The 27174-nt window shown below is 40.2% G+C and overlaps 1 protein-coding gene across 2 annotated transcripts in view; it reads left to right on the top strand.

Annotated features, from left to right (window-relative positions):
* The window catches only part of dapk1 (death-associated protein kinase 1), an 82721-nt gene that overhangs the window by 32186 nt on the left and 23361 nt on the right, over positions 1 to 27174 (top strand). For both annotated transcript variants that reach the window (XM_069682550.1, XM_069682551.1), the window contains 13 exons: positions 3226 to 3355; positions 5415 to 5463; positions 5598 to 5624; positions 9317 to 9469; positions 13386 to 13431; positions 13672 to 13761; positions 15480 to 15572; positions 18634 to 18753; positions 21416 to 21514; positions 23965 to 24063; positions 25196 to 25294; positions 25391 to 25588; positions 25903 to 26100. In XM_069682550.1, coding sequence (XP_069538651.1) covers positions 3226 to 3355; positions 5415 to 5463; positions 5598 to 5624; positions 9317 to 9469; positions 13386 to 13431; positions 13672 to 13761; positions 15480 to 15572; positions 18634 to 18753; positions 21416 to 21514; positions 23965 to 24063; positions 25196 to 25294; positions 25391 to 25588; positions 25903 to 26100 — 1401 coding nt within the window. The remainder of the gene's footprint in view (positions 1 to 3225; positions 3356 to 5414; positions 5464 to 5597; positions 5625 to 9316; positions 9470 to 13385; positions 13432 to 13671; positions 13762 to 15479; positions 15573 to 18633; positions 18754 to 21415; positions 21515 to 23964; positions 24064 to 25195; positions 25295 to 25390; positions 25589 to 25902; positions 26101 to 27174) is intronic.

The following is a 27174-nucleotide window of genomic DNA, read 5'->3' as shown; positions in this document are numbered from 1 at the left end:
TCTCGGTGCTCTGCGGCTAAATGTTGCAGATTGATTGGTTGAAATTGTTAGGTACTAGCTTCGAGGGCACGGGTGAAATTCAATTCAGTCATTAGAACTTTGAAGAGTAGTTGATTAATTGATTATTCAGCACAAAACAAGCTATTATCTTTTTCAAGTCAAAACACTTGTTTGGTTCCAACTTGGCAGCTATCTCAGATATGATGGTAAACTTGTTCCCTTTTCTTCTTAAGCTTTCTCACTTCCTCACTTCCTTTTAATGCAAAATAACAAAGTACTCTTTTTTTAATACTAAATGCAAAAAAAAATAAAATAAGTACATGTTACGTAAGCCTGCACACAGCAGCTCATGTGTTTGTCCATCATGGATCCTTTGTGTTCAAATGCAAATGAGCTTTTTCGAGTGATTAGTCCTCGAATTGAGAACCAAACCAACACAAGAGATCCACTCCTCTGATCATTTCCATTTTAGGTCACAACAGATTATGACAGCGTCTCGTTCAGGGTCATGTTACGTTTACACAACACATCAGATGTTTTCTTTGGAAAGACTCCTACGCACATGCAGGACAAAAAACACCACCTATTTTCCTCTTACTTAGAGGTCACAGTAAAGGGTTGTAATGTTGTCTGTCCTCCTAAATATCCCTTAATGCCAGATCACTGGAGAACTAGATTTTAAGTATTATGGGAATATACAGTTTAATCCTTTTTTTTTGCAGTAACTGTTTGGGACCTCTCCTTTATATCAGTCAGTCTTTTATTTCAGTTTGTTTATGTTTTTGGAGTGCATTTTGGAATGCATCTGAGGCTTATTGCCATGACTAATCTTGTTTTGGCTTATTTTAGATTCTCTCCTTTTATCATGGAGTGAGTGAAGTTAAAAACTCCAGAGGAAAAAAGGGTAAATGTCAAAGTGATCTTGCTGCACAACAGCACAGACACACCATTTGATACTTAGACTACCTCTCTGTTTGGTGTATTGTTGGATAGTTTTTAACTTAAATCTCAATCAATATCATTGATCAGCTTCCCTCTGATGGCTGCACAATGATAATCTTCCAGAGTCAGACAGCAGAGTTCAGGACCTCCAGTTTAAACACAGTAATGACCTCTCTGTCCATCGGGCCACTTCTGATCAATGCCAGAGCTTTTACCAACCACACAGCTTTTACTTTTCATCTTAGCTACTGTTATTCACTGTCTAGCAGTGGCTCAGATTAGGACTTATTATGTTCATATGAATGGCTTGCTGTAAGACTAATACTGCATACTTCAAAGGTTGGAAGTTCAGTGTCTCTATATGCTGTTTTCTCCCACATTCTTCTACTTCTACTTTTTGACCCTTTTTGTAGTTTTTGACACCATTTAAAAGACAACTCATTTGAGTTAACAGCGCTTTTAATGTATAGATATGTAGATTCATATCCATACTCTAACAGCAGGAGGACATTCTATTGCAAAATTACAAACACCTCAACTATTCTCTCTGACCTCTCAAAACTAATACTGCCTAACTAAACAAGGTCGTTTTTCAGAACTCAGGAGAGTCAAATCAATCCTACACAGACAATAATATTGCCAATCAATGTCCTGATTAGTTTATATGTTGTGCAGGGCAGAGTAATGATGTCTGACCGATCACCAGTAGTCTTAAATGCAGCTTGTAACTGAACTGATGACCAATATGATTTATAGTAACACCTGAAAAGACCTTCTACTATTTCTTTGTTTATTTATCATCTTAATAATGCTCTCAATTATTACAATTTCAAATGCATTAAATAAAAGCAGTAAATTGTCACATATGAGAAGCTTAATCCATAAACAATAATCAAAATGGTTGTCAATTCATTATGTATCAGCTGCTACGTTCACACTGCCAGCCTTAGTGCTCAATCCCAATTTATTTCTCAGATCCCATTATTTTATCTTTGGCTGTTCACATTATTTTTTAACATTTGGTCAATATCAGATTGCAGTGTAAACTGGTCATGGGCATGAACTGACCGGCATGCGCAAAAGAACAATAAAAAAGACTACGCGCAGCACGCTGTCGTACGTAGACAAACATGGACGCCATGGAATGGTTGCTACTTCAGGACAGAGGTGTGTGTCAACGCGGAGTCAGAGCTTCCTTCCATATTTATATTTACAGTTTGACTCCCGCCAGTGCAGAATATCGATCAAGAGTGACGTAAAATTGAAATTCCGATATGACAGTTCAGGCTCAACTCACATTGCAAAAAATCACACCTGTATATGATTTACAACCATATATGAAAGTGCCCCAAATCAGATTTGAAAAGATCAGATTTCATGTGATTTATGCTGTTCACACTGTCATCACAAAAACAGACCTGAGTCACATATGAGCAAAAAAATGTGATTTGGACCACATTTGCCTGCAGTGTGAACGGAGCCTAACTGACTGATTGACTTATCATTCCAGTTGAAGAAATTAAAAACACTATATTTCCTGCAAAAGATGTATTTGATAAGTAACTGAAGCAGTCAAAATAATAGTAAGTAGCCCACATTTAGAACCACTCCTTTATTCTATCATAAACATGAGAGTATCAGTGTTTACAGAGCAGGGAACAAAACCAACGGGCTGATCTGGTGCATGATTGTGTTTCCTCAGCGCCTCCTGTTGCCTCTGCTGCCCACAGCCAGTCTGCTCTTGTTCCTTTCCAGACTAAACCCTCCAGCTCAGCTCATAGTCCAGCTGAAAGGACGAGGTTTGGAGGGTAGATGGCTTCGTTTAAAAGAAGCATTGTGTCCTTAGGAATGTCCTGTTCTGTTGTTCAGCTTTGCTTGAAGCGCATCTTTGCCGTCCTTCCCTTTCTCTCACTTCCTCGAGAGGTTTTTCACCCTTGTTTTGCATGAGATTTCCATGGCTGATGAGCCTCCTTCCTGCCAGCCTTGTTCCTGGTTTTGTGTCTGACTCTGCGACTCACTGCTCTGTTTACACGTAGTTTGTGTCATACACTGATAAATGAGCGGGTCATTTTTCAGCATTTGTGTTAATCAGCATCAGCATCAGAAAAGTTCCTCGATGGTATTAGCTACATGCTAATTACAGCTTAAAAACAAAGATGCAGTTTAGAGTTTGTTTTTTATAAAAGTATCCACCTCTCTTTGCCTCTGTTTGTCCTCCTTGTCTCCCCTTTCCTTTCCTGTCTCACCATTTTTTGATTGTCTTTTCTTTTCATTTCTGTCTAGCCGGAGAACATCATGCTGCTGAGCCGCTCAGTGCCTCACCCGCGCATCAAGCTCATTGACTTCGGCCTGGCACACAAGATGGATTTTGGCAACGATTTTAAAAACATCTTTGGAACACCAGAGTTTGTAGGTCGGTATCTCTTTTAACTTGTCTAATCATCCTTTTTATCTGGTTTGATGTTTCATTAAGCAGATTCAGCTCTGATTAGTCTGCACAAACATACTCTTCTTCCTTTCTCTACTCTCCACACACAAACACAAAACTGCACCACCCTGTTTTGCTGGCTTTATCCCAGGAGTTGCGTATTGTGAGAGCAGGTGCCAACTGTGCCATAGGGAAAAAGTGAGAGAGGCCTGATGATAGAGTGAAGACTATAGGAACGGCTTCTTCCTGCCAACAAACACACACAAACACTGATAGACCCATCAGTCGCGCTGTCCAAACTTCCCTCAAGTACCCCTTTGCCCGGGGCGACCGCCAACACTCCCATTCCCCCTCTCCCTCTATGATCCAAGCCAAAACCAGGGCCTGTTCCCAGTTCAGCAGGACGGCGGTGGCCAAATGGTCTAAATAAAGATCAAGTGGAAGAGAGCCGAAATGATGAGTTAGATAGATGGTGCCAGAAAATAAGAGCACTTGGAAATTCAGCAGGTCCAAGGAGTGAAAATGACATAATAGGCAAGGCAAGGCTTATAGGTGTATTTATGTTGCAACTGTTGGACACAAGGAAATTCAAAGGTTGTAGGAATACATTAAAATAAGACAATGAAACATTAAAATTGCACTGAAAAGACAACTAAAAACAAAAGGAAAACAAGCAAACATTTAGAGATTAAAAATAATTTTCTTCAAAAAATATTATAAAAGGACATCAAAACAAGATTGAGGAAGTGTAGTTTAGCAAGCTCCCTGGCTTCCGCCAGATGATGCGTTTTCCAGGGCCCATTGGAGAAGCGGATAGCGTCCTCCAAAGGCACAGAGCCAAATTGCATTTTTTTCCTTCCGTAATGGCATTAGCTCCCCATAATAAGCACGATAGGACTGGCCCTTTAATCTATAAACTCACCCTGCATTTATTGGAGACGAGCCTTTAATTAATTTTGTTCAAAGCTCTTGTACAGCAAAGAGCGGGAGAGCTATAAAGATGTTGAACAAAACCAGTCGTTATATTTACCTTAATACAAAATTAGGCTGTCGACTTGCACATCACTAATTTGATCTTGCTCTACATGACAGCGCATCTTACCCTACCTGCTGCACTGAGAGAGAGATGATAATGTTTGTTGTTTAATGCATACTGTGTACAGTAAAAATGTTGCTTTAGAGACGGAGAAAACATGTTGTTCACATCATTATTTCCAACTTTATTGCCATCTATAAATCCGACACATGCAGCAACGTCCCTCCCTACCCTCCTGTCACTCTCTGGGGTGTAAATTTCTTCATCCTTCATCCTAATAATCTGACAGAGAGGTGCTCGTGTGATTTGAGATCGGCATTTGTTGTATGGTAATCCAGTCTAAAAGTTATGTATCTTATCTATCGAATAAGAACAATGCATTATAAATTAATAGTAAATACAAATGAGTCTTTATTTTCCACTTACCTTTGCTTCCTATGGCGATCACAAAAATTGTTATTTGCCTCAGAATCATTCTCCTTCTCTTAGTCATAACACAAAAATAAACAGACATGACACATGTATTTTTTAAGATTCAGTATGACTTACACTTCCTGATGACTTACACCCTCCTTTGAGTGGCAAAATACCCCAGTCATACAGCAGTTGTCTGTGCATCCATGGGTACATTGCAAACAGGAAGTATTGACTGCTTCTTATATAAAACAGCTTCAGAGATGTTTAGTTTAAATAGGTTAGAAATTAATGTACCAATTAATTAATTTAATTATTAACACATCTGACAAGAGAAAGTAAGAAGAGAAATAATCACTGTTACAGCAGGTGTGATTAAAAAAACAGCAGCTTATAAAACAACACCTCTAAAGAAACAAGAGTCTGTGAGCCCAACAGAATGTGATAACTGCTCAAACAGGACTCATCAAGAAGACAACGCAAAAACAAAACAAGTACATGAACAAAAAAGGGAAAGGAATAATCACATTTTAGTTATACTTTGTTGTTGAGCTGAATAGGAATAATGTCCTGTTTTGTGCATTTGTGTTGCAGCTCCAGAGGTAGTCAACTATGAACCTTTAGGCCTGGAGGCAGACATGTGGTGAGTAAACAAAAACTCATTATGTGCATAAGCTGTTTGCATTAGTTCTTATTTCTGAAGAGCATCTGCTGTTAAGTTTTTTTGCATGATGTACTGCTGTCAAAATGCTCTCCTCTCTCTCTGTCTCTCCTCAGGAGTGTTGGTGTGATCACCTACATTCTGTAAGTATTTGAAATGGCACCAGCAATGACTAATAATTGTGTGAAATGTAAACCTTTTTTAGAGTGGAAAACATCCATTACCGCAGGGGTTTTAACAACAGCCACCTTCGCCTTTAATGTTCACATTGTCCTACACACCCGCGGGCGTCGTCGCTCACCGAACATGACAGTCAGGCTGAATGTTTGTCAGACATAAAGAGGTTAGCGGCTCTTCGTTCTGACCTCTTTGTCGTTGAACTTGAGCTGGTGTGTTTGCAGTTTTGTCATGAGTAATGTCAGAGCCTGCAGCGAGGGCCGTCGAGCATATTAAAACTGCATTTGAGAATGATGTTGTGTCAGCAGTTGTGTGAATTTTGTGCGTTTTTTTAAATCAAGAGATATTGTTTTCACACTTATCAGACAGGTATCTACATCTTATGAAATATTGTTTATGATCACATTATGGAGGCTTCAAACTTACTTAGTTACTTCAAACAGTGTTAAGTTTATATCCTTGTTTTTATTAAGTTGCTCAGTACGTTTTTTTGTAGATTACTCTGGCCATTTGCCATTATTTCCGCCATAAATCATACTATCAGAGGTGGAAAGTAACTAAGCACATTTACTTAAATGGCAGCTCCAGTCATGTTTTAAGACCTAAAATGCTCTGCTTGAAATAATAAATTGTGTCTGATATGTTTTTTCTGCAAAATATGTTTAATTAAAAAATCCTCCCAAGGCATCTCCTCCTTCTCCCTCATTAGAAATTCCTGAATCTGCATAGGCCCCGCCCACTATTTGCTATGTTTCTCCTTTTGTAAAATTACAGCCGAAAACAAAACACATCTCTGCCATCGTTTAGTGCAACTTGTTGAAACTTAGCTAGCTTGAAATGTAGTGATTAGTTGTAGTAACGTTAACGTTAGTAGTCAGTAGTGAGTTTGCAAAAACTACGACAACCATTACAGCTGGCTAGCACATCGCCAAAGTGGTTGCCATAGGTTGCACATAATGATATGCATAGCGTCACCCCGTCCATTAACGGGATTGGCTCCTTAGGTTTGTGACATCACAAACCCTGTTGATCTGAAAACGTGTTGTTCAGCCTGTCCTTGGTACACTGCAGTTTAAAAGCAGACAGGTCCAGCCACGGAGATGATGCTGATGTTGTCCCTGATGTGTCTTGTAGCACATGAAGAACACCGCATGGAGATGTTTACAAGGTTAAACACTTGATTTTCACTGGCGGGGGTCTTAAAAGTATAACTCAAAGGCAATTATACAAAAGTCTTAAAATGAATGTCTTCATAAATCATGTAAAAATGTTTCACCTGTGGCTTATTTGCTTATAATTCAGTAGAAACAGCTGACTTCATCCTCTACAGCTACAGTAAGAGCTTTCAAGCAGCCATCTGCAGACATGTCAGCACAGTTTAATTCAACAGTGAGAGAGAAGTTCATGCCCTCTGCGACCCACAGATCAACTGCTGTTTGCTCTTGAAGATGCCGTCCTCTTCTCTTTATACTGGCTGTGAGGCTTTCTGAGCTCCCACACACCTTTATCCTCCAGAGAGACACCTACACGAAAATATGTGCACAGAACTGTACATCAGGTGCCTTTGCCCACACAAATGGATACAGAACTCTCATCACAATATAGCGAGGTTAATAAAGAAGAAACATCAAAAACTATTTGATGTCATTATTTCATAATTAGTGGCTGCAAATATTCCCTGCTTATATTTTGAGGAGTAACCTGTAGCTGTTGTAAAATGATGCATCATTTTGCCTCCACATTACATGAACTCACTCTTACACGTGCGATGCACACATACAAACCACACACCATCTCTGTTCATGCCGTCCACCCACACAGCTGTCACAGCTCTGCCCGGCAAGGTAGAAAATAGATCGTTCACTGCCTATTATCACAGCGGAGTAACTGTGAGCTGCACTTAGCGCTCATCTCCTTCTGTAAAAAATAATGTGAGGGGAAAAAATGAGGATTGGAATAATTCAATAAACATTTGGGGTGATTTTTAGGAGCATCTCCAAACTCCTAATGGGAGTATTCTGCATGAATAATGAGCTGATTGCTGCAATGTAATGAAAGCTGCACAAAAAGCTCCATTAGGCAACTCAGTGTTATAACAAGAGATGCTTCCTCTTCTGTTTTTTAGAGTTTGAGAGATTTCACTTGACATAATATAACCCGAAATCATTTGGGTAAATGTGGTGAATAAGCAAATGAGTGTTCCTGCGATTTCCTGCTCAGCTGGAGTCCAAATTTGGGTTGGCAGTTGTTAAAAAGGGGTATATTTAAGCTTAACAAATGTGCATAGTGTGTCTTTAAGAAGCATTTTTGGAAAACAGTGCACAAGGATGTTACCACAGAATCCTCATTTAACACTTTCCTGCTGATTTTTGCGCCTGGCTTGATGAAGAATTCCCTTAATTGTTTGTTGTGAGCAGCTGCACCTCGTACAGTCGATAAATTCATACATTTCCACTCAACTTGAGCTTGACCTGCAGCACCTCCATGTCCATCCCAGCTGGCATGTTAATTAGCGGCTGGTGCTGACGAGCTGGAGAGGTTTCAGCGAAGAGGGGAGGGCCGGGGGTTTAGTTTAACTGCCTGAGCTCTATGAGACGTCGTCAACACGCCTGACTGCTCAGTGTGCTGAACTGTGTCTTTGTTTATCCATTAAGTCTTGCTTGACCTCGTCTGTATATCTGCTTATTCTTCTGTGTTCAGCAGAGAGGTGTGAAAATGCATTACAATTCCTGCACTCCACTCAAACCCATCCTGTATCAGTTGGTACTGAGAGATCATCCAGCTGGCTTTCCACTGATAATGTTTGACAAATACTTCAGTTTGATAGCAATGCTTGACTAATGAGTCGCCATTAGTTGCTACGCAGCTCTGTAATCACATTCCCCAAATCAACGAATAGTAGGGTCATGGTTTCGGTTTCAAGCGCTGAAGATAATCAGTGCCGGGTGAGTTAGTGTTTGAACTTAAATTCAATATATTCTCTTTCCCTTTGATTACAAGATGGAACTGGAAAATTAAGATAATGAGAGTGTTGTTGTTGTTGTAGTTGAATACATTGGAAGTTCAGATGTAGCGGAGTTGATTAAATTATGTAGGTACATTTTTAGATTCATTATACTTTCAGAACAGGTGTTTGAATGGACTTGAGAATATTATCAGGCTGATATGGGGCTATTACAGATAAATATGTATTGAAATGTATGTTTTCTAATATTCCACCAATATAAAAACCTTTTTACATAAAATAGGAAATCCGTGCTCGGGGTGATTTAGAAATTGTGTCAGTTTGTCCAGCAGAGCAGGTTCTGACACCAAATTACACAATCCTCTCAGCACTGCCTGCAGCACACGTAGCAGAGCAGCACAGCAGAGCAGACAGAGGTCCGCACTAGAATTGGTTGCCATTTATAATCATTAAATATGTTCAATACATGTATTTGTGTAGGAAAGCAGTTCCTTTCTGTAGCCATATGGGTGCAAAATTATTAGACAGTCCATATGGTAAACGCATCAAAGATGAACTATATTGGCAGCCAAATCCTTAAGTTGGTGAATCTATACCACAAACCACCACATTGGTCAGCTAAAGTCTTATTGCTAATCGGCAGTCAAGGTTTACTCCTCTAACCTCACTGTTCACCTCTGTCTCGTCCTGCAGCCTGAGCGGTGCGTCTCCCTTCCTGGGCGACAACAAGCAGGAGACTCTGGCCAATGTGTCGGCTGTGGATTACACGTTCGACGAGGAGTTCTTCAGCAGCACCAGCATCCTGGCCAAAGACTTCATAGCAAGGCTTCTTGTCAAAGACCCCAAGTATGAATGATTGCTTTCATGTTGAATTATTGTGTCTGTCACTTTCTATGAATCCTTTACTCTCAAAAAATGGTGAAAAGAGGCTGTGATGGCTGCAAAGAAAAATATGATAATACCATCTGCACAAGCTTTTGATCAAATTTCATGTTCTTTTTGTTAAATTCTGATAATTAAACAAAGTTTTTTTCAACAGATGACTTAAATAATGAATCAGGAGTCGATATTGTTGACAATTAATTTCCTGACTGACATTTTCAGCAAAAGGTTGAACTAATCTGCCGTTTTTCACCCATGTGAAAATGCTTTGTGACTCAGATGACTCCACATTTTGTAATTAATTTAAAGACTTGATAACAAAAATTCAACATATCCGTTTTTGGGAAATTACTACCAAAAGTTATATCATACAACATAAATTTATGTTGGAAGACAGCAGCTCTTTGCAGTTGAAATAGAGTAATGAATCTTCATAAAAAGAAATTTGTCCAAAGCTCCCTTTTATATGAAATATACATTTAACATTAACTTTAAAGTTATAATTTCTCTCATTTAAAAAAAATCTTAAAGAGGGGATATAATGCTGTTTCACATTTTAGACGTATATATAATGTTACAATGTTGGATGTCCAGTCTATACATGGGTGAAGTTTCAATTCTGTAGGTCAAAGTCTGTTGGAGTCATCCTCAGGCTTCTCAGCTCAATCTGCAGGCTGCTGTGAACGACAGGTTTCACACAGTTTTTTCTACACGCTGCACTTTGTGATGTCACAAAGTGCAGCTTCAGAGAGTTGGCCAATCAGGAGAAAGTGGGCTTGTAGGGGGCGGGGTTTCTTAAAGGGACAGAGCTGACTGAGTCGTTTCAGGCAGAGGCTGCATGAGGGCCTGCACAGAGCACCAGTGTGAGAAAAATGAACAGTTTTTTTAACTGTAAATTATGCTAAGCTACTCCACAGGTATCACCGAGTGAAATATGAAGCTTGAAATTAGCATAATACCGCCTCTTTAAAAGCTGACAAGAAAAAAGTTTGCAGCTACACATGAAGGTCACCAAAACTCTTTCTTTCTCCTGTTCCTTCAAAAACAACGGAGCGAGAGGAAGAGGGGAAAATAACTAGGTGTTAGATAATTACATTTAGGCAGTGTAGACTAGAGTTATAAATTGCCTTCAACATGTAGACGGGGGCAAAAGAGGAGTCTGACTTTACAAACTTGAAGTAATGGGGCTTTTAAAATCCCTGCCGAGTGCATCAGAACAGAACAGCTTTTAATTGATCTACATGGCGAGCAGACATGGAGCCACTCCGCTGGCAGGAAGATTAATGAAGGCTCCTGTGAGGGAGACACACATTACTGTTTAATAATGCTCACCATGACACTGGCCTGCAGCAGCAGAGACACTGGTCACCTCAAATGTGGACACACTGCAAGACACTATCACCCCTTTTGTTAACTGTTACCTGAGTCAATAGAGTAATGATTTGTTTCTACTTTGACTCAGGTGTGTTTGAACAGAAGATAGTGTAGGATGTGGTAGTGAACAGACACAGTCAGGAGGGAGGAAGTGGTTTGTGTACTTCCTAACAAACTGAAGCCTTTCAACAGAATGTGTTTGTTTACAGCAGTTGTAATAACAGTGAGGGACTTCCTTTAAGACTAGCTTGGCTTTGATTGGCTGTCAGAAGATTAAATATATCCTGTGTCTATTTGTAGCCTTGATTCAACATCTGATTTAATTTAAGTATCTCACCCGTTGTTATATACATGTTCCAGATTTTCTCATTACCTTTCTTCAGGTGTTGTTAAGATAATCCTTTATTGATCCCCAGGGGGGAAATTCGGGGAGAAGAATGATGCGTTCAAAAAGGAAATGAGATTAACAATAAAAAAAATAACATGTTAGTTACCCACAAATGTTACAACAAATGTTACACCTGGTAGTGTAGGGCTTTTCGTTTGTATGATCTGCAGAGATATGGTCACTTTTACGCTATAACCTAAGGCTGCAACTAACTAATTAAATTGTCATCATTTTTAAAGTGGCCATATCTTTTAAATGGATATGCTCGTATTTGGAAGGGTCTCACATTTTTGGGTGTTTATTGTTCACAGTAAAAAAGTAAAAACTGCATAATTCCATGTTTTTCCAGAATTACATTTTTAAAAAGGTCGCCTCTGAAATGGGCGGTTCAAAACAGCTGCTGGTTTCTACGTAGAACCTTTCTTGAAACAATCATCATTCACCGTCATTCACCTCAGGCTGCCTTCTTGCACAAGCTTGTAGTCAAGTCGTTGTTCAGATTTCAAATAACCATTCCGATACCTCCTGGTGATTCTGGCTCGTACATATAAGGCTGAATAATCGATCCTAGAGCAGCCATGTTTTCTACAACTTTGGAGTGAAAGTGCAGCTCGGCCACTCCCCCACGTGGGATTGCACACGTGGGTGAGCAGCCACACTGCTACGCAGTCACTCCAAATACCGTCAGCCATTCGTGGCTAAGGTCTGACCTTTGAATGGCAAAACGACTTGTTCGTTTCAGGAGGAAGGAGAGAAAAAAATGACCTAACTGATTAATAAGCCATCAGAATAGTCACCAATGAGCCATTGTTTCATCTCTACACTGAATACATTTTTCGTGTGACAAAATTAAACTTTAATGGCTGTATGACCCAGGATGTGCAGTTTAAGTAGCTGATCCACGAGTTTGATGCCTTACTGAAAAATGCATGTTGAGCTGGGTTTCACTTTTTTCCGTGATGACAGTGCATGTTTTTTCTTTCTGGTGTGTCATCCCTGTGACCTCATTACAATGAATGAGGGGGCTGTGTTTTTTCACGCAGTGCTGATTTCAGTCTGAATACAGTCTAAGATTCACCCACTTTAATACTAAGGGGTTTGAGTCACACTAGTACTTGGAAATGATTAATATATTCTCGAGGTTGTGAGGATTTTATATCAGCATGCCATATTAATATCTTTCATCTCTTTTATAACCGCTACTTTACAGCAAAAAGCGGGTTGATAGTTTCTTATATCCATCTTCACACAGCTGTGTTTGCTGTTTCCTCCATAGCTGTCATTGACTGTTGACAGCAAACAGCTTTTCCGACTATAAACAGGAGGACATTTATCAGTTGAATCTCTTATCTATTTTTGCAGATATTATTGTAAGGCTGCAAGTAACAGTTATTTTCATGAGAGATTAGTCTGCAGATTAAAATGTCAAAAAAGAAATTGCGAAAAATTCCCAATTTCCCGAAGCCCAAAGTGACGTCTTCAAACTAGTTCTTTTGTCAAATCAGCAATTCAAAACCGATAAACGGTAATTGCGGGAGCAGACTTCCCAGATAACCAGACGTCCTGCTGTGATTTTCCTCACTTACAGTCAATTTCCTTTTAGACTGTGTGCCTTCATCTGAGCGTCGAATGTGTTTCTTTTTCTTTGGATTTTCACTTATTTTTTCTTTTCTGTGTTTGTTCAGCCATAGTAGATTACTGTTTACTTGCAACACTTGCAGAGAGCGGAAAAGCAGCCGCTTAGCTCCGCCTACCCTCTCTGGCAGACCAACCCCTGCTGGGTGATAGAAAACGCGTCACTAACTTGGGATTTTCTTTCTGTGCAAGTCGCACCAGAAACCCAGTCTGTAATACTGCAAATGCAAAGGCTTTCATCCATTGTGTGACCTCATTCGCTGATAGGGACTGTCAAATAAACTGACATTTATTTAAATGAAAATCTTCAAGATTGAACTCTGCTCATGTCCAAAGACAAAAGGCAAAATTTGTTGAATATTTAAACGTCATGCCAGAATGTAGAGAATGAGCTGATCAACATGCAGGTGCTAATATCTAAAAACACTCTGTCTGCAGACATTTCTCTGCTGTCTTTCATTTTTTATTATTTTCTATTTGCAGAAAGAGAATGACGATTCAGGACAGCCTCCAGCACCCCTGGATCAAGGTTGGTCTTTTGATGGCTGATGATGGCAGCTGTGTTTGATTTGAACACTTGTCAATCTGTAAAATTTAAAATGTTTCCTTTTAAATTGTGCCAGTGGATGATAGTTTAAATGACTCTTGTTTATACTGTTAGCCTAATGTTGCCAAGCCTTAACATGCTGATTCTGTACCAAATTTGTCTGCTCAGTAATGTTGTCATTATCTCTTTCTATCAATGTATTTGTTGTGTTTGTGTAATCAGCCAAAAGACACTCAACAAGCACTGAGCAGAAAGGAGTCGGCTGTCAACATGGAGAAGTTCAAGAAGTTTGCAGCTCGAAGAAAATGGAAAGTGAGTTTTTGTGATGGTGTCTCAAATGTTACGAACTGAAGCTTCAGGAAAGAAAAGATATTGAATTTTTAAACTCATGACATAAAAACTGCACCGTGACAGCTTCTTGCCAAAAAGCCTTCTCAGACGTCCTCGTTTGACATCGCCATCGAGTGCTCCAGGATAGCCATAACCGTCAGATTTACTGCTGCGCTGCTTTAGCGGTCGTCTGCTTGTCTGTTTTGGTTCGTCACGGCTGACCCAGCACTGCTCCCGGCCTGCAAGAAACCCTGGGTTCATTTATCTGTGGCGTTTTGGCAATGCTGTCACGCCATGTCTCTGTCTTCTGCTCAGGCTGCCACAAACAGTCTGGCAGCTTCAGGCTGTGCAGTAACCTTCATTGACTTTGAGTTTATTTATTCACACTTAAAATGTGACACCAAAACATAACAAAGCAGCCAGAAACATAAATTCAGCTTTGAAAGTGAAGCTTTAAGTCTGCCAGGTTGATGATGCATCTCAAAACATTACAAATACTACAAGCAGGTAGTAAAAACAAAAAAGCAGTAACAGGTAAATGGAACGATGAGTCTCCAACAATCCCTGAATGAGCAGAAAGAATTCAGGAAATCTGTACACTAAAAAAATTAAAAGAACCAGATATTTTTATTACCAAATGATATGAACAAATAGCTTGGTGCATGGTCAGACGAAGACATACAGCAATCACAGTCCTCTCAAACAACATAATCTGACTTTAAGAAATCTAACTTTAAGGTGGACCAGGTGTCACATTATAAATATAGGTTATTTTAAACAGTATATTATGGGATTATTTGTGTTTTTTTCTCTTAGACAAGCCACATAAATAAAGTGGAAAAAACTTGAGTTCTTACATGAATTAATTAAAAACATTTGTAAAACCATATTTCCTCTTGACCCAAGGCCAACAGATGGGCTTTAGTTTATGAACTAGTGGAAGACCACTTCTTCTCTGAAAATACCCAACAGCTTTGCATGAATCACAAGCACCTTTTACTCTGTCAGTTGTCAAAGGCGGGATTATTACCCATCTGTTACGTCTCGTCTTCTATAGTGGTGGAATCACAATGTAAAAAGGGCTACAGTCATGGCCTGTAACATCTACGATTTCCAAGAACAATCATGGACACACAGAAACCATAGATCTTGATACTGCAATGTAACCTCGCTTCTTCTCATCATCTGTCATCATGACCAACTTCTGTTGATTTAAATGCCAAAAGATGAATCAAACAGGGCCCAGTTTATGATTAAAATCCTGCCTCATAAAATCTGTTAGGCGTACAAGAAAAATCTATTTGCTGGTTTGTATCCCGTTTGTCAAAAGAACAAGCACTGATTGCAGGGTTTGTTAACCTAGGCTCTAATAGAAACCTTGATACAAAAAATTTCTCAAATAAAAAGATGTGATCATTATAGTTTTGTGCACCAATTTGGTGCTGCAGTGCACACGTCAACTTCCAATATACCACCACATTGTCGTAAAAAGTCTAGATCAATCATTTAAGAGTACAGTACAGGACACTAGGTGGAAACTATGAATTACTATGAGTACAGTAACCGAAGTGAATTTAAATAGAGCAGAAAATTGCTTTATGTCTTCACCTGCCTGCCTGTTCACGCTCCCCTGACCGCGACTCGACATAAACTTGTCCTACATCTTCTCATTCGTTAACCCCCTTTCTTCTCTTTTCCAGCAATCCGTCCGACTGATCTCCTTATGCAACCGCCTGTCCCGCTCCTTCCTGTCCAGAAGCAACATAAGTGTGGCACGCAGTGATGACACGCTGGTAAGACCTAAAGATCTAATTCTCAGTTAGATACTAAAGCAAAAGACAGGAAAGATCTTGATCCATATTCATTCAAGGTGATTAGGTTTGCAGCTCTTAGCACCATCAAGGCTTTAATTACACTTGAGTAAAACATCTACAACAACAGGACCATTACCTTTATCTCCACAGTCCATCTTTGATATGACAGGAGGCTTTCAGCTTAATGAGTTTCTGACTGTTTTATTGAAGTGTGTTTGCTTATTAGGATTCCGAGCTCTCAGTTTCAGCTCTGGTATTTCTAACTCGACAATCTCTCTGAGAATCTCGAGCGCCTACGTGTAATTGATCTGTTCCTCATTTCCCCCGAGTGCCACAGGTCAGGTGTTTGTAGTATTGCTGGAATTTCAGTGTGAAAGCAGCTTTGAGCTTTGTAGGAATGTGCCTCCAGAGAATGTTTAGTATGAGTTTGTACGCATATATATTGAAGGAAAAGAAAGCTTTTATATGTGCGTGTCTATGTAAGATGTTACTGACGAGCCTGTGAGGTGTAAACACTGTAGCCTTGGTTAGAGGTTTAATCATTAACAAAGCGTTACCTGCAGGCCAAGACCAGACCTGTTTCCTCATGAAAGGTTTACACAGCAGCTTCCCCCTGTCACAGGTGAGCTGGCAGGTAGAACTGAACGTGTTATTGTGCCCCCTGAAGTCCACAAAGAGAACTGCAGCAGCAAGTAATTGTTACGAGTACAAGCTTTCTAAAAGGTCATTGTCTTTATTGGCTGAGTAGTTCCAGGGTTAAGTGCTTTGCTTAAAGACTCTACTCAGAGGTGGGTTTAGTGCTGCGGCCCCTCTGTGAATTTTCAACTAAGAAGTTGTTTGTGTTATGTTTTAGAGGCTTTGTATCAGGGTGGACGTTAGTCTGGGAAAGTATTAGTAGGAGGGCTGCACCTTCTGATTATTTAAATAAATTATTTCTTTGGTAATGATTTTTTGTTGTCTTTAAAATGTGTTGACTAGTAGAGTTGTAAAGTTGGAGGATCTTCTGGTTCTAGAGGTGATTTTCATCCCTGTAAATGCTTTCTTTTCCTGATAACCTCAATGTTCCCACGGGGCTGGTGTAGCTCAGTTGGTAGAGCAGGCGCCCCATATACAGAATCTACAGTCCTTGATGCAGCAACCACAGGATCGACTCCACCCTCAGCCTTTGCTGCATGTCATCCCCCACTCTCTTCTCCACGTATTTCCTTGTCTCTCAACAGCTGTTCTATCCAATAACAGCAAAAAGGCCCAAAAATTATATTTAAGAAAAAATATTTCCAAATATAAAAACAAGATTTACCTGGATAATTTAATTATACTCTGGTTTTATGCCACCTTTCTGGCCCTAAAGGCTGCAATATTTACACCTATGAAGAAGCAAAGTAAATGTGAGCACGGCTTACTTCAAACTCAAATGGTGCCCGTGTCAATATTCACAAAAGATGTTATTGAACAAGAGCAGCAGAATTTTTAAATCCTGCAGGGGCCTTTGGATGGTCATGCATGGGAAAGAAATATTGTTATTATCAAAGTGTCAAAATTAGGAATATGGTCTCTTCACAGTTGTCAGATATATTCTCTTTGACGATGCCCAGTTCTATAACTACTTCTGAATGATACGGCTCCTGGGTACCAGAAAAGAACTTATTTTGCTGCGGCCCAGAAACTGGTTGCTATGAGGTGGAAACACCCTGAACAGCTTTCTCTGAGCAACTGAATTCTAACATTTCTAGATGTTATTTACTTGGAGCTGTCCACTGTTCGTGTGATTGGAGTTAAGGAGTCCAATACTGGTTTCTGGGTGGTGGTAGCTGAAAAATTGAAAGTATCTAGCCATCTTATCTAGGTTCACATTTGTTTGTCCTGGGGATCCCTGTGGTCGGGGGAGGGAGTGAGGTTTCATTTTAATTACTATCTTTATTTACTTTTTCTTGCCCTTGGTTTTGTCCTCCTGTAATTTTGCCCTTATTTATTTTTTGTCTATTCATTTATGTGATTTGTGTCTAATCGTATTTATTCAAAATTTTAAATAAAAAACATATGATCAGAAAAAAAGTGTCAAAATTAACATGAAAGAAATCATTCTAATTTTTCAAATTGCAGTTTGCACTTTGGCTTTTTGGTGAAACAGACCCTGAAATTGTCAAATTGATTCTGTCATAAGAGTTATGTTATGAAAACTGCTAAACTGCAAAGGACTGATTGGACTTCTTAAAGATGAATTATTTGGCTTTTTGCCTTTATCGGATAAGACAGCTGAAGAGAGAGTTTGTTTGTTTTACACAGTCTTGTATCTTTAACTTTGTTTTAAAACAACAAAAGACATTGCTGATGTTTTGTGTTGATCAAATCTACCTGGAGAGTTTATTGTCCTTTTAAAGCCTCAGTTATTGACTGTTGTAGTTTTCCTGTAGAGGTTGTAAGTGGTCACTCACCAGCAGGCTGTAATCAGAGGCCTACTCTGCAGAGAAACAGACAATAAGGTAGACTGGATAAACCTCTCTGTCCTGCGTCATGAATTTTAATTTCTGGAAGGTAAAAATCCCCAATGTCTGTGTTGACACAGAATCCCCAGCAGGCGGTTTTGCTGCTCGTTCATGTGCGTGTTGTGTTTGCAGCTCTGTGAGGTGGTTTAGTCATGTCTCGCCCAGCAGGGAGGTTATATTGAGGAATGTAGCCGCAGTGTAGCGGTTGGCAGAACAAACGCCACATCAGCCTCCCCTCCCGCTCTCCCCCTTCCTCACCTCCCTGCCTTCCTCCTCCTCGTTTCTTTGTGCAACAGAGCGTCACAGCTGATTTCTGTGCCTGTGTGAATGACTCTGGCTGAAGGTCATTAGGTCACATGTCACAGCCAGAGAGAAGAATCTGAACCTGAACTTGCTAAAGAAAAGTCTGTTTGTTTCTGTGTGAGTTCATGCATGAGAGAAAAGATGAAAGAGAGACTTAGGGGAGGCATGTGATAGAAAGAATTCACAGGATTAATGTTCACAGGATTAGATCATACTCAGAACAACAGTAACTGTCTTTCCCACCCGTCCAGGATGAGGAAGACTCCTTTGTGATGAAGGCCATCATCCACGCCATAAACGACGACAACGTGCCCGGCCTGCAGCATCTGCTCGGCTCATTGAACAGCTACGACGTCAACCAGCCTAACAAGGTGACTAACACGGACAGGGTGTACAGAAATAGGCCCAATGTTAAAGACCCAGAGGTAAAGAGCAGCACACACAGAGAAAGTCGTGACTCATCTTAATCACAACAATTTATTCTGGCCATGTCAAACAAACATGCCAACATCTCAGCCTTGTGGCATCCCGGCAGGTGATTGGCTTAAAAGGTCACATGTTTAATAACTTACTAAAGTCACATCACAGTAAATATTTTCATGACAATATGACAGTGACTAAAATCAGGTGAAATGGTAACGTACCATTTAACAGTATCACTAAGGTTCTGTGAAATATATTCTCTGTTCCTTTATGTTGAAACTTGTTTAGAGGAAGCACTTGCAACATTCTCCTCCACTCTCTGATGAAGGTTGTTATGTTGAAATGTTGCATGTTTGTTTGACATGGCCAGAATAAATTGGTGAAATTGGATTAGTCAACTTCTTTCTGATCTGTGCGTGTACCTTTGGTAAAACGGATTGCACATCCTTTCAAAGATATAACCATACTCTACATAGTTTTATATTCTTTTAACCCTTTTTTTACAATATTTTATTATTTTAAATGTGTTCTTCTTGTACATTTTTTTATGTATTCAAACCTTCTAGTCCCAGAATTTAACACTCAGAGATTTACAGAAATTGACTCCTCATTATTTGAAGAATTGTCTGTAAAAGTATGCAATCAGACTACTTCAGTGTCATCAGAAACACAGCTGATTAGCCGAGGGTCTGGTTATTATTTTTGTAGCTTGTGCTCAAGCTAAGTTGGTGCTTCATTTGGGACCCAAGGGAGTCTGGTCCTTCTAGAAGGCTGTTAGTGTCTATCATTTCTTATTTTATGTGTTTGTAGCCTTTTATACACTGCCATTGTAAGGCGGCATTATTACACCTCTGATACGTTCCGTCATCTATGTCAAACGCATGGAGGCGGAATGGTGGGGCGAAGTCGTTGTGCCTCGGCGTAACATCGTCGGTGTAAAGGGGGCAGGGCGGCAGTGCTCTTCCACGCTGTTTGTTTACACCTCACACACATTTTGCTTCCCCCACTGCCGGAACGTGGTGTAAGAATACACACTGGGGCGGCTTTACGCTGCCCTTGCTTGGTCCAATGTAACATGGCAAAGGCTGCATGATCGTGGAGGTTCGTTACGGCGCTGAGGTGGAACCGCAGTGTAAAAAGGGCTACAGTTTGATTTTTTTTCATTAAATTTAAAGCTACAACAAGTGCTACTGACACTAGGTCCTCCCATTCCCTAAAGTCAAAACAAAAGAAAAAATTAAACCCCACATAGAGATTGGAAATTTTAAAGTGTTTATCACTCAGAATTGTCTCCAAAAAACATTATATTTTAGTCAGAGCCAGTTCTGTCTGTAACAAACTTTCCTCAGCTGTAGTGAAAAGGTCATATCATTCAAATATTGTATGAAAACAGGAGCAGAGACAGACTTCCAGTTCATGATGATAAGTATCTAGGCTGTAATCATCCTAAACAGAAGAGCTTTCTGTACTTTAAAATGCTACAAATTAGCTTCTGAACAACTCCAGTGCAAAGAAACAGTTTAATATCCACATTTATCCCCTTTTATCTTGTAAGAATAGAAATGGAAAACACAGATGGGAAAAGTGGAGAAAAGGCTCAAATAGGCTTAAAGAACTGAAGAATGGAGACTTCCTATAAAGGAAAAACATGAATGATAGATGATGAAGCTTATGTGAGGTAGTACCCACTTATTTAAGTGTTTTCTATTTGTATGTATTTATAGAGAGACAAACACATTACAGTAATGAAATGACATTTTAGGAGTGTAGTGAAAACTTTTTTTGTTACTACCTCTGATGAAAAGGTACATAACAGCTCCCTCATATCCATTCTGCTGGCTGTTTCAATTGAGAGGAGATGCTGTTTGTTGACAGCTGATGTGTGATGGGAGGACGTGATGTTATTAAACTCAGTGAAGTGTGGCAGGCCAGAGAGGGAAAGAGAGTACAGCCATTTGAAGAGGAGGAGGAAAACACTACAGTTTGAGAGTTTGAGAGACGTTTCCGAGTGTTAAACAGCAACAGTAAAAAGGTTAGTTAAAGTAATTGACAGATCCAAAATCTCACCCCCTTCAGTTTCAGTTGCTAAGTCAGACAAGCTTGACAAAACAGAAGCATGACTATGACAGTTCAATTTTTCAAACAAAGATGAGTCTAGCACATTGCTTATTTAGGTGTAACAGGAAGTGGGAAAGTTGACAGAAGCTCTGACAGGTACCAAGAAAGCTAAACTGTTACTGGAGCACAGAGCAAAAAGGGGCGGGACTTAGGAAGGGCTACTTGCCAGATTTTCAAACTTTGTTTTTGTTTTAGTTCGGGAAGGGATTCAGAAAAGGTCACTTTGGCATTTTCTCCCGTCCTCGTTTATTCTTTGTTTTTACTCGGCTTGTATTTTCATGACTATGCAGACACTCTGACACAACACGTCGATAGTGTCTGAAACGTGTGATTTCTTGCACGCCTTTTTAACAACCAGTGTGTAAATGCCGGCCTTCTTACCCATATGTTTTATGTGTTATTACAAGGTCTCAGATTGAAGTTTAGAGCTCAAGATTTAGCAGACATCAAAGACAACTGATAATGATCATTACAATGTGTGTGTACATGCAGCATGGGACTCCTCCCCTCCTGATTGCAGCTGGCTGCGGCAACATTCAGATCATCGAGGTGCTGATGAGGAAAGGTGCAGAGATCCAGGCCCATGACAAGGTAAAGACTCATCTGTGTGGTGTAATCAGTGTTGTTCTGATAGGCAGCTGTGAACTTTAACAGACAGGCAGTAAAGGCGACAGAGCTGCAGTAATGAGGGGAGAGAAATGTGACAGGCTGTCATTTGGATTATGACGGGGGCTATTTGCACTGTAAATAAATACAGAGATAACTCAGCTGCACTGCAGAAATGACTGTACAGGATAACATATGCTACACTTATATGTTTTTAAATAGTCTGAAAGAAGCCTTTCATATACACAGATACTTGATTCATCTGTCCATCCGTACAGACAGAACAGCATCAGAATGTGAAAGTACAAAATATTTTGCAAAAGATCTGAAAAACTTTCCCTGAGGAAAATCTACTTTCCCTTAAAAGGTAACATCCTTAGCAAAAGACTGAAAGAAATGTGCAGATTAATGATTTTCAGACATATGTTTGGGGTGACTTTTCTTTCTAAAAAAGAAGTGACAAACAAAAGTACAACTGTAGAACAAACTGACAACTTCTGGAGTAAGTAGTTTCTTTTTAAATTCCCCAATATTAGCTACACTTGTTGCCTCTCTTGCGTCTGGAATTGTTTGGTGTATTGCAAATTATCACGTAGCAGGCAGGATAGCAAATCAATTCAGTGTGTTCTGTGTAAAAATTCATAGGTGTTTTCAGTTGTGGTGATGGTTCTGTTCTCTCCTGTTAAAGGCTTTTTTTCTGTAAGAATTTGTACTGCCAAAACAAATGCTGAAGTTGGTGTGGCAACGTGACATACATGTTTGTTGTGTGTTGTGGGTTTCATGTGAGTTGAAAATGGGAGATCTGAATTAAGATTCATTTTTGAGCGGTTTGTTTGTTTTGTCACTTTTTCTTTCTTTTTGTTTTTTAACTACCAGTAAGAGCTGTTGCACAGGTTTGTAAAGATTGCGGTTGCAGTTTCTGCATTAGATCATGTGTTCGACTAATCATCTCTCTCTTGTGTCTGGACCAATAACCGTACAATAGTTCTTACGTTAAGGACAATCAACTCAACAATTATTATTTTCTCTCAAAACACCTTGTTGTTACTTCTAATGGTGATAACTTCTTGCTTCTTTAACATTGTATGGGTTTTTTTTTGTTTTTTTCTCAGTTTTCTCTGGCGCTAATAGCATCTTCATTATTGTAATTACTTTATATGTCTTTATGGTGTATACTCCAAGTTACTTTGTGTGGTTGTTGTGGGCTCAGGGAAAAGATGTGTGGGTGGGTGCTGATTCAGATTCACAGGGTCCCGATTCGATTTGATGTCTATTTGTGTTAGGGGTATTTCAGTTACAATATCAGTGCTCCTCTAACCTGGTGCATTATCAAAATGTTTAATGTTTACAATAAGAATTGACCCCCACATCATGTACTTTTTATTTAACATGACCAACACACAGCAGTCAACACAATATTAACAATGTTATGAATCAGACAGCTTATGAACGTTTTTTCCAGTTCAGATTTTTAGTCTGAACATCTGGCTCATGGTTTTGATTAAACGAACTGGGCTTCAACTTGCGCGAGATTTGGCCACAAGATCTCACAGCACGAAGAACAAAGCTACACGAGAGCTTTGGGAAAGGCCTACTTTAAAACGACATGCCGAAAATACACTCGCGGCCAAAGCCGATGCTAACAGAGAGTAACATAAACATCAGTGCAAAACTAACTCACATATTCATGGACGCACACACGATAAAAAGAGTCAGTCAGCGGTCACTGATGTATCCGTAGTAGCTGCAGTAAACAAGTCCGGGCATGTCTCCCTCACTGCCGTGTTTCGAGGGGATGCGCTGAGTCGTGCTGCTTTCAGGAGTGCTCAGAAACGCAGGTGATCAGACACGTTTTCACATATTTTTAAACATCGATATTGGGATTTATGAATCGATATTGGGTCATTCAAATGAGAATCGATTAGAATTGGAAAAAATCGATTTTTTAAACCCAGCCCCATTTGTGACTGTGTCTATGTACTACTTTGTATGGGGTTTTTTTGTAGGACTCCCTCGAAAATTCATCTCAAGCGGTTAGCCATCAATAAACTTAACACTACAATAGTTCTCTCAAAGTTCCTCCTGTAATGAAGTAAAATTAACAAACTAAAAGTCCTTCATCATTTCCAGTTCTTGCAGTCTGAACACAAGAAACAATTTTTCTGAAAACAAACAAAACCTCTGGTTCAAAAAGCCATCTATACCAGATTTCAAGCATGTTCAGTTTTAAAGTTATATGGTCGGCTAGTGCAGCTCTAAAATTGTTGCTAGCACACCCTTTAATAGTTCTAAGTTCTTTGTCAGAGATGTGCTCTGCAGTATTTTAAAAGGATGTGTTTATATCATCTGGCAGCAGACACACTCCCAGTGCGCAGGGTTTTCAGAATAAAGGTCAAGGATAAATCCTGGAATTTTGTTCTCTCTCAAACCTTCAGAGTGGAGCCAACGCTATCTACTACGCAGCGAGACACGGCCACGTCGAGACCCTGAAATTCCTCCATGAAAAGAAATGCCCGCTGGATGTCCAAGATAAGGTGAATCAAGTGCCTCTTCGTTTCCTCCCTCTGCCTGTCTCACGCACACACACACATGTACAGAAACACACTTACTACTACTCACCACACTCTCAGCAATTACTCACACACTCCCACCCATCAAACCTCCTGAGAAGCTTTACTTTGATTCTACAAAATACCCAGACACACACGTTCACACTCACCACAGCACACACCTGTGGAGAAAAACAGCTACTCTGGCATTTTATCAGCTTATTTGCTGTTGCTATAGAAACAGGTCTTGCCGAGAACGATGGGTTGTGTGTGTGTGTTTGCTTTTGATGCCAGTGTATCCTCCATCACAGAGCAGGCTTGGGCAGACCAAATCCCCAAAGCATTTTCCAATCTCGTCAATCTTTTTTACCCTCCGCTGGTGTCCTCTTCTGCCTGTGAACACTGACCCAGTAGAGCCGAGTCCTTCTCCTCCACCAGACCAGAGCTAATCTGCACTCCAGGCATTTTCGTGATTATTATCTAGTTCCTGTCCAAGGATCATTAAAGTTTCATCTTACTTTATTACACTACAACCCAGAAATCACCAGCTAAGGTGTCTGCACCCTGATGAGAAAAGTAACACCATAAGACCTTTCAACGCCTTTTTAACAAGATGAATCTTTTCTCTCTTCTGTGTTTTTATTTAATTCCTCTCATTAAATAGAGCTGTAAAGCTTTCCTTCCAACATTAATCCATTAGATGCTATTTTAAGCGGTTCAATTTCCCACCTACAAGAGAACTCTGCGTCCCGGGTGCCATTTCACATACGCAGCCTCTCCTCTAACGAGCTTCTGCTCTGACTGGCAGCCATAAAGTTAAAGCTGATCGATTTCTTGAGAGTCGTCTGTCTGCACACACAGGGCTGTAAAATCTGAATGCATTTGTTTAAATGGAAGTTTGTGACTCAGGGGAAATGGTATGACTAACAGGAACAGGCTTTCACTTACCTCACCAAGGAAGTCACAGCTTTGAAATACTTTTCACATTAAGGTTATTTTTGTAAAAAAAAAAATTAAAATAAAAAGTTCTCTAATGATTGACATATCCATCCAACTGTTTATTTAAACTCTGGATTATTTGTTGATATTAATTGTAGTTCCTTGTTGTCTCCTCCAGTCCGGGGAAACTGCTCTTCACGTAGCAGCTCGCTATGGCAACGTGGATGTGGTGAGCTACCTGTGCAGCATCAGGGCCAACCCAGACCTGTCCGACAGGGTAAGAACATGCACATGTACACATGCAGCAACATGACCTTGTGGTTTTTAAGGAGACACTTCTTAATCCTTTTCATTTCTACACTTCTATCTCCAGGAGCAGGAGACCCCGCTGCATTGCGCTGCGTGGCATGGATACTCGCCAGTGGCCCGAGCACTGTGCCAGGCGGGATGCCATGTGGACGCAAAGAACCGGGAGGGTGAGAGTCCGCTGCTGACAGCGTCGGCTCGGGGCTTCGTGGACATTGTGGAGTGCCTGGTGGAGCACAAGTCAGATCTAGAAGCGACTGACAAGGTGATCAGATTTTCTTTAATTATTTTTATTTTTTTCTATTAGGTAAGCTAGCTTGGTCACCTCTGCACTGACAACAAAGCCCTTGAAGTCCTGTAGGGTGATATTTTTTCAGCCTGTGCAAGTAAATTATTCACAGAAAAACACAAGATAAAAAAATATTACCTGTCTAGAGGGGAATCTTACCACAAAATACAATAAATGCACCTAAACAATACCAATATAAAAAGTATTACACATGATGAAAACCTGAGGGCATCATTCACCTCTCAGGACATCACTGACTGATTGAATGCACTGCTGTTCTGTGTCTCCAGGACGGCCACACAGCCCTCCACCTGGCTGTGCGGAGGTGTCAGGTTGATGTGGTCCGCTGCCTCCTCAGACACCACTGCCACCTGGACCAACAGGATCGCCATGGTAACACGCCGCTGCACATCGCCTGTAAAGATGGAAACCTGCCCGTCGTCACCGCGATTTGCAGCGCCAAGGCCAGCCTGGACCTCCCCAACAAGGTGAGGATGTCCACTTATCACACACACACACCCCATGTTCTTATGTCTACGAAACGCTGAATTTCAGGCCAAAATATGTAGCCAGGTTTTGAGTTCCATCCATCCATTATCAATACTGCTTATCCTGATTGGAGGATCTTTTCGCGGGGGGCTGGAGCCTATCCCAGCTGTCATTGGGCGAGAGGCGGGGTACACCCTGGACTGGTCGCCAGTCAATCACAGGGTTGACACATAGAGACAGACAACATTTCACGCTCACACCCAAGCCTACAGGCAATTTAAGTCACCAATTCACCAGAGGAAGCCGGAGTACCAGGCCGTTACCCATGCATACACGGGGGGAGAACATGCAAACTCCACACAGGCCCACGAACCTGGATTAGAACTAGAAACCTTCTAGCTGTGAGGAAACAGTGCTAACCAGCGTGCAGCCCAGGATTTGAGGTAATAATCCTTTAAAATGTTTGCTTCCGCCCTAAAAAGTTTTTTTTTCTGTGGTTAAAAGAAAAACCTGTGGACAGGGAAATCTGGAAACACGCTAGATTTAATTTATGCGGTAGATATCTCAAATCTTGAACAAATAAAAGAAAACCATCAGCATTACGATCTCCCCACTGAATATTAGTGAGATCGCATGACATTACATTAATTTGTCGGACACTTCTATCAAAAGCAAGATACTTGTGGGGAATATATTATAATATAAGGACAGGTTCAAGGACAATTTGACATGCTGACAGGGATCAGGGATCTAACCACCAGACCTGCTCTATAGCTCCATTCAGTCAAAGTGCATGTTTATATGTTATACTTATTTGCATTTCTAATATCAAAATGATACTCTTTTTTTGGAAATGTAATGACCCCAGCAACATTTGGATAATTAATCCTTCAATTAAAAAGTGCGTAGGGTTGATAAAACACCTTTTGTTTTCAGTGCAACAAACACTAGCAGCATGAAGTGATGCATTTTGTCACATTGATGAGTAAACTTTCAAACATTTTTGAAATTTTCTAAAGACATTCAAATCAGCCAGAGAATACAACACTAAGTAGTCAAAAGTATGTGGACAT

This window comes from Semicossyphus pulcher, unplaced genomic scaffold (genome assembly GCF_022749685.1).
Source record: "Semicossyphus pulcher isolate SPU_LCO1_2020_fin unplaced genomic scaffold, fSemPul1.0.p SCAF_6, whole genome shotgun sequence".
Classification (NCBI taxonomy): Eukaryota; Metazoa; Chordata; class Actinopteri; order Labriformes; family Labridae; genus Semicossyphus; species Semicossyphus pulcher.
This window is presented reverse-complemented; position numbering and strand designations above follow the sequence as displayed.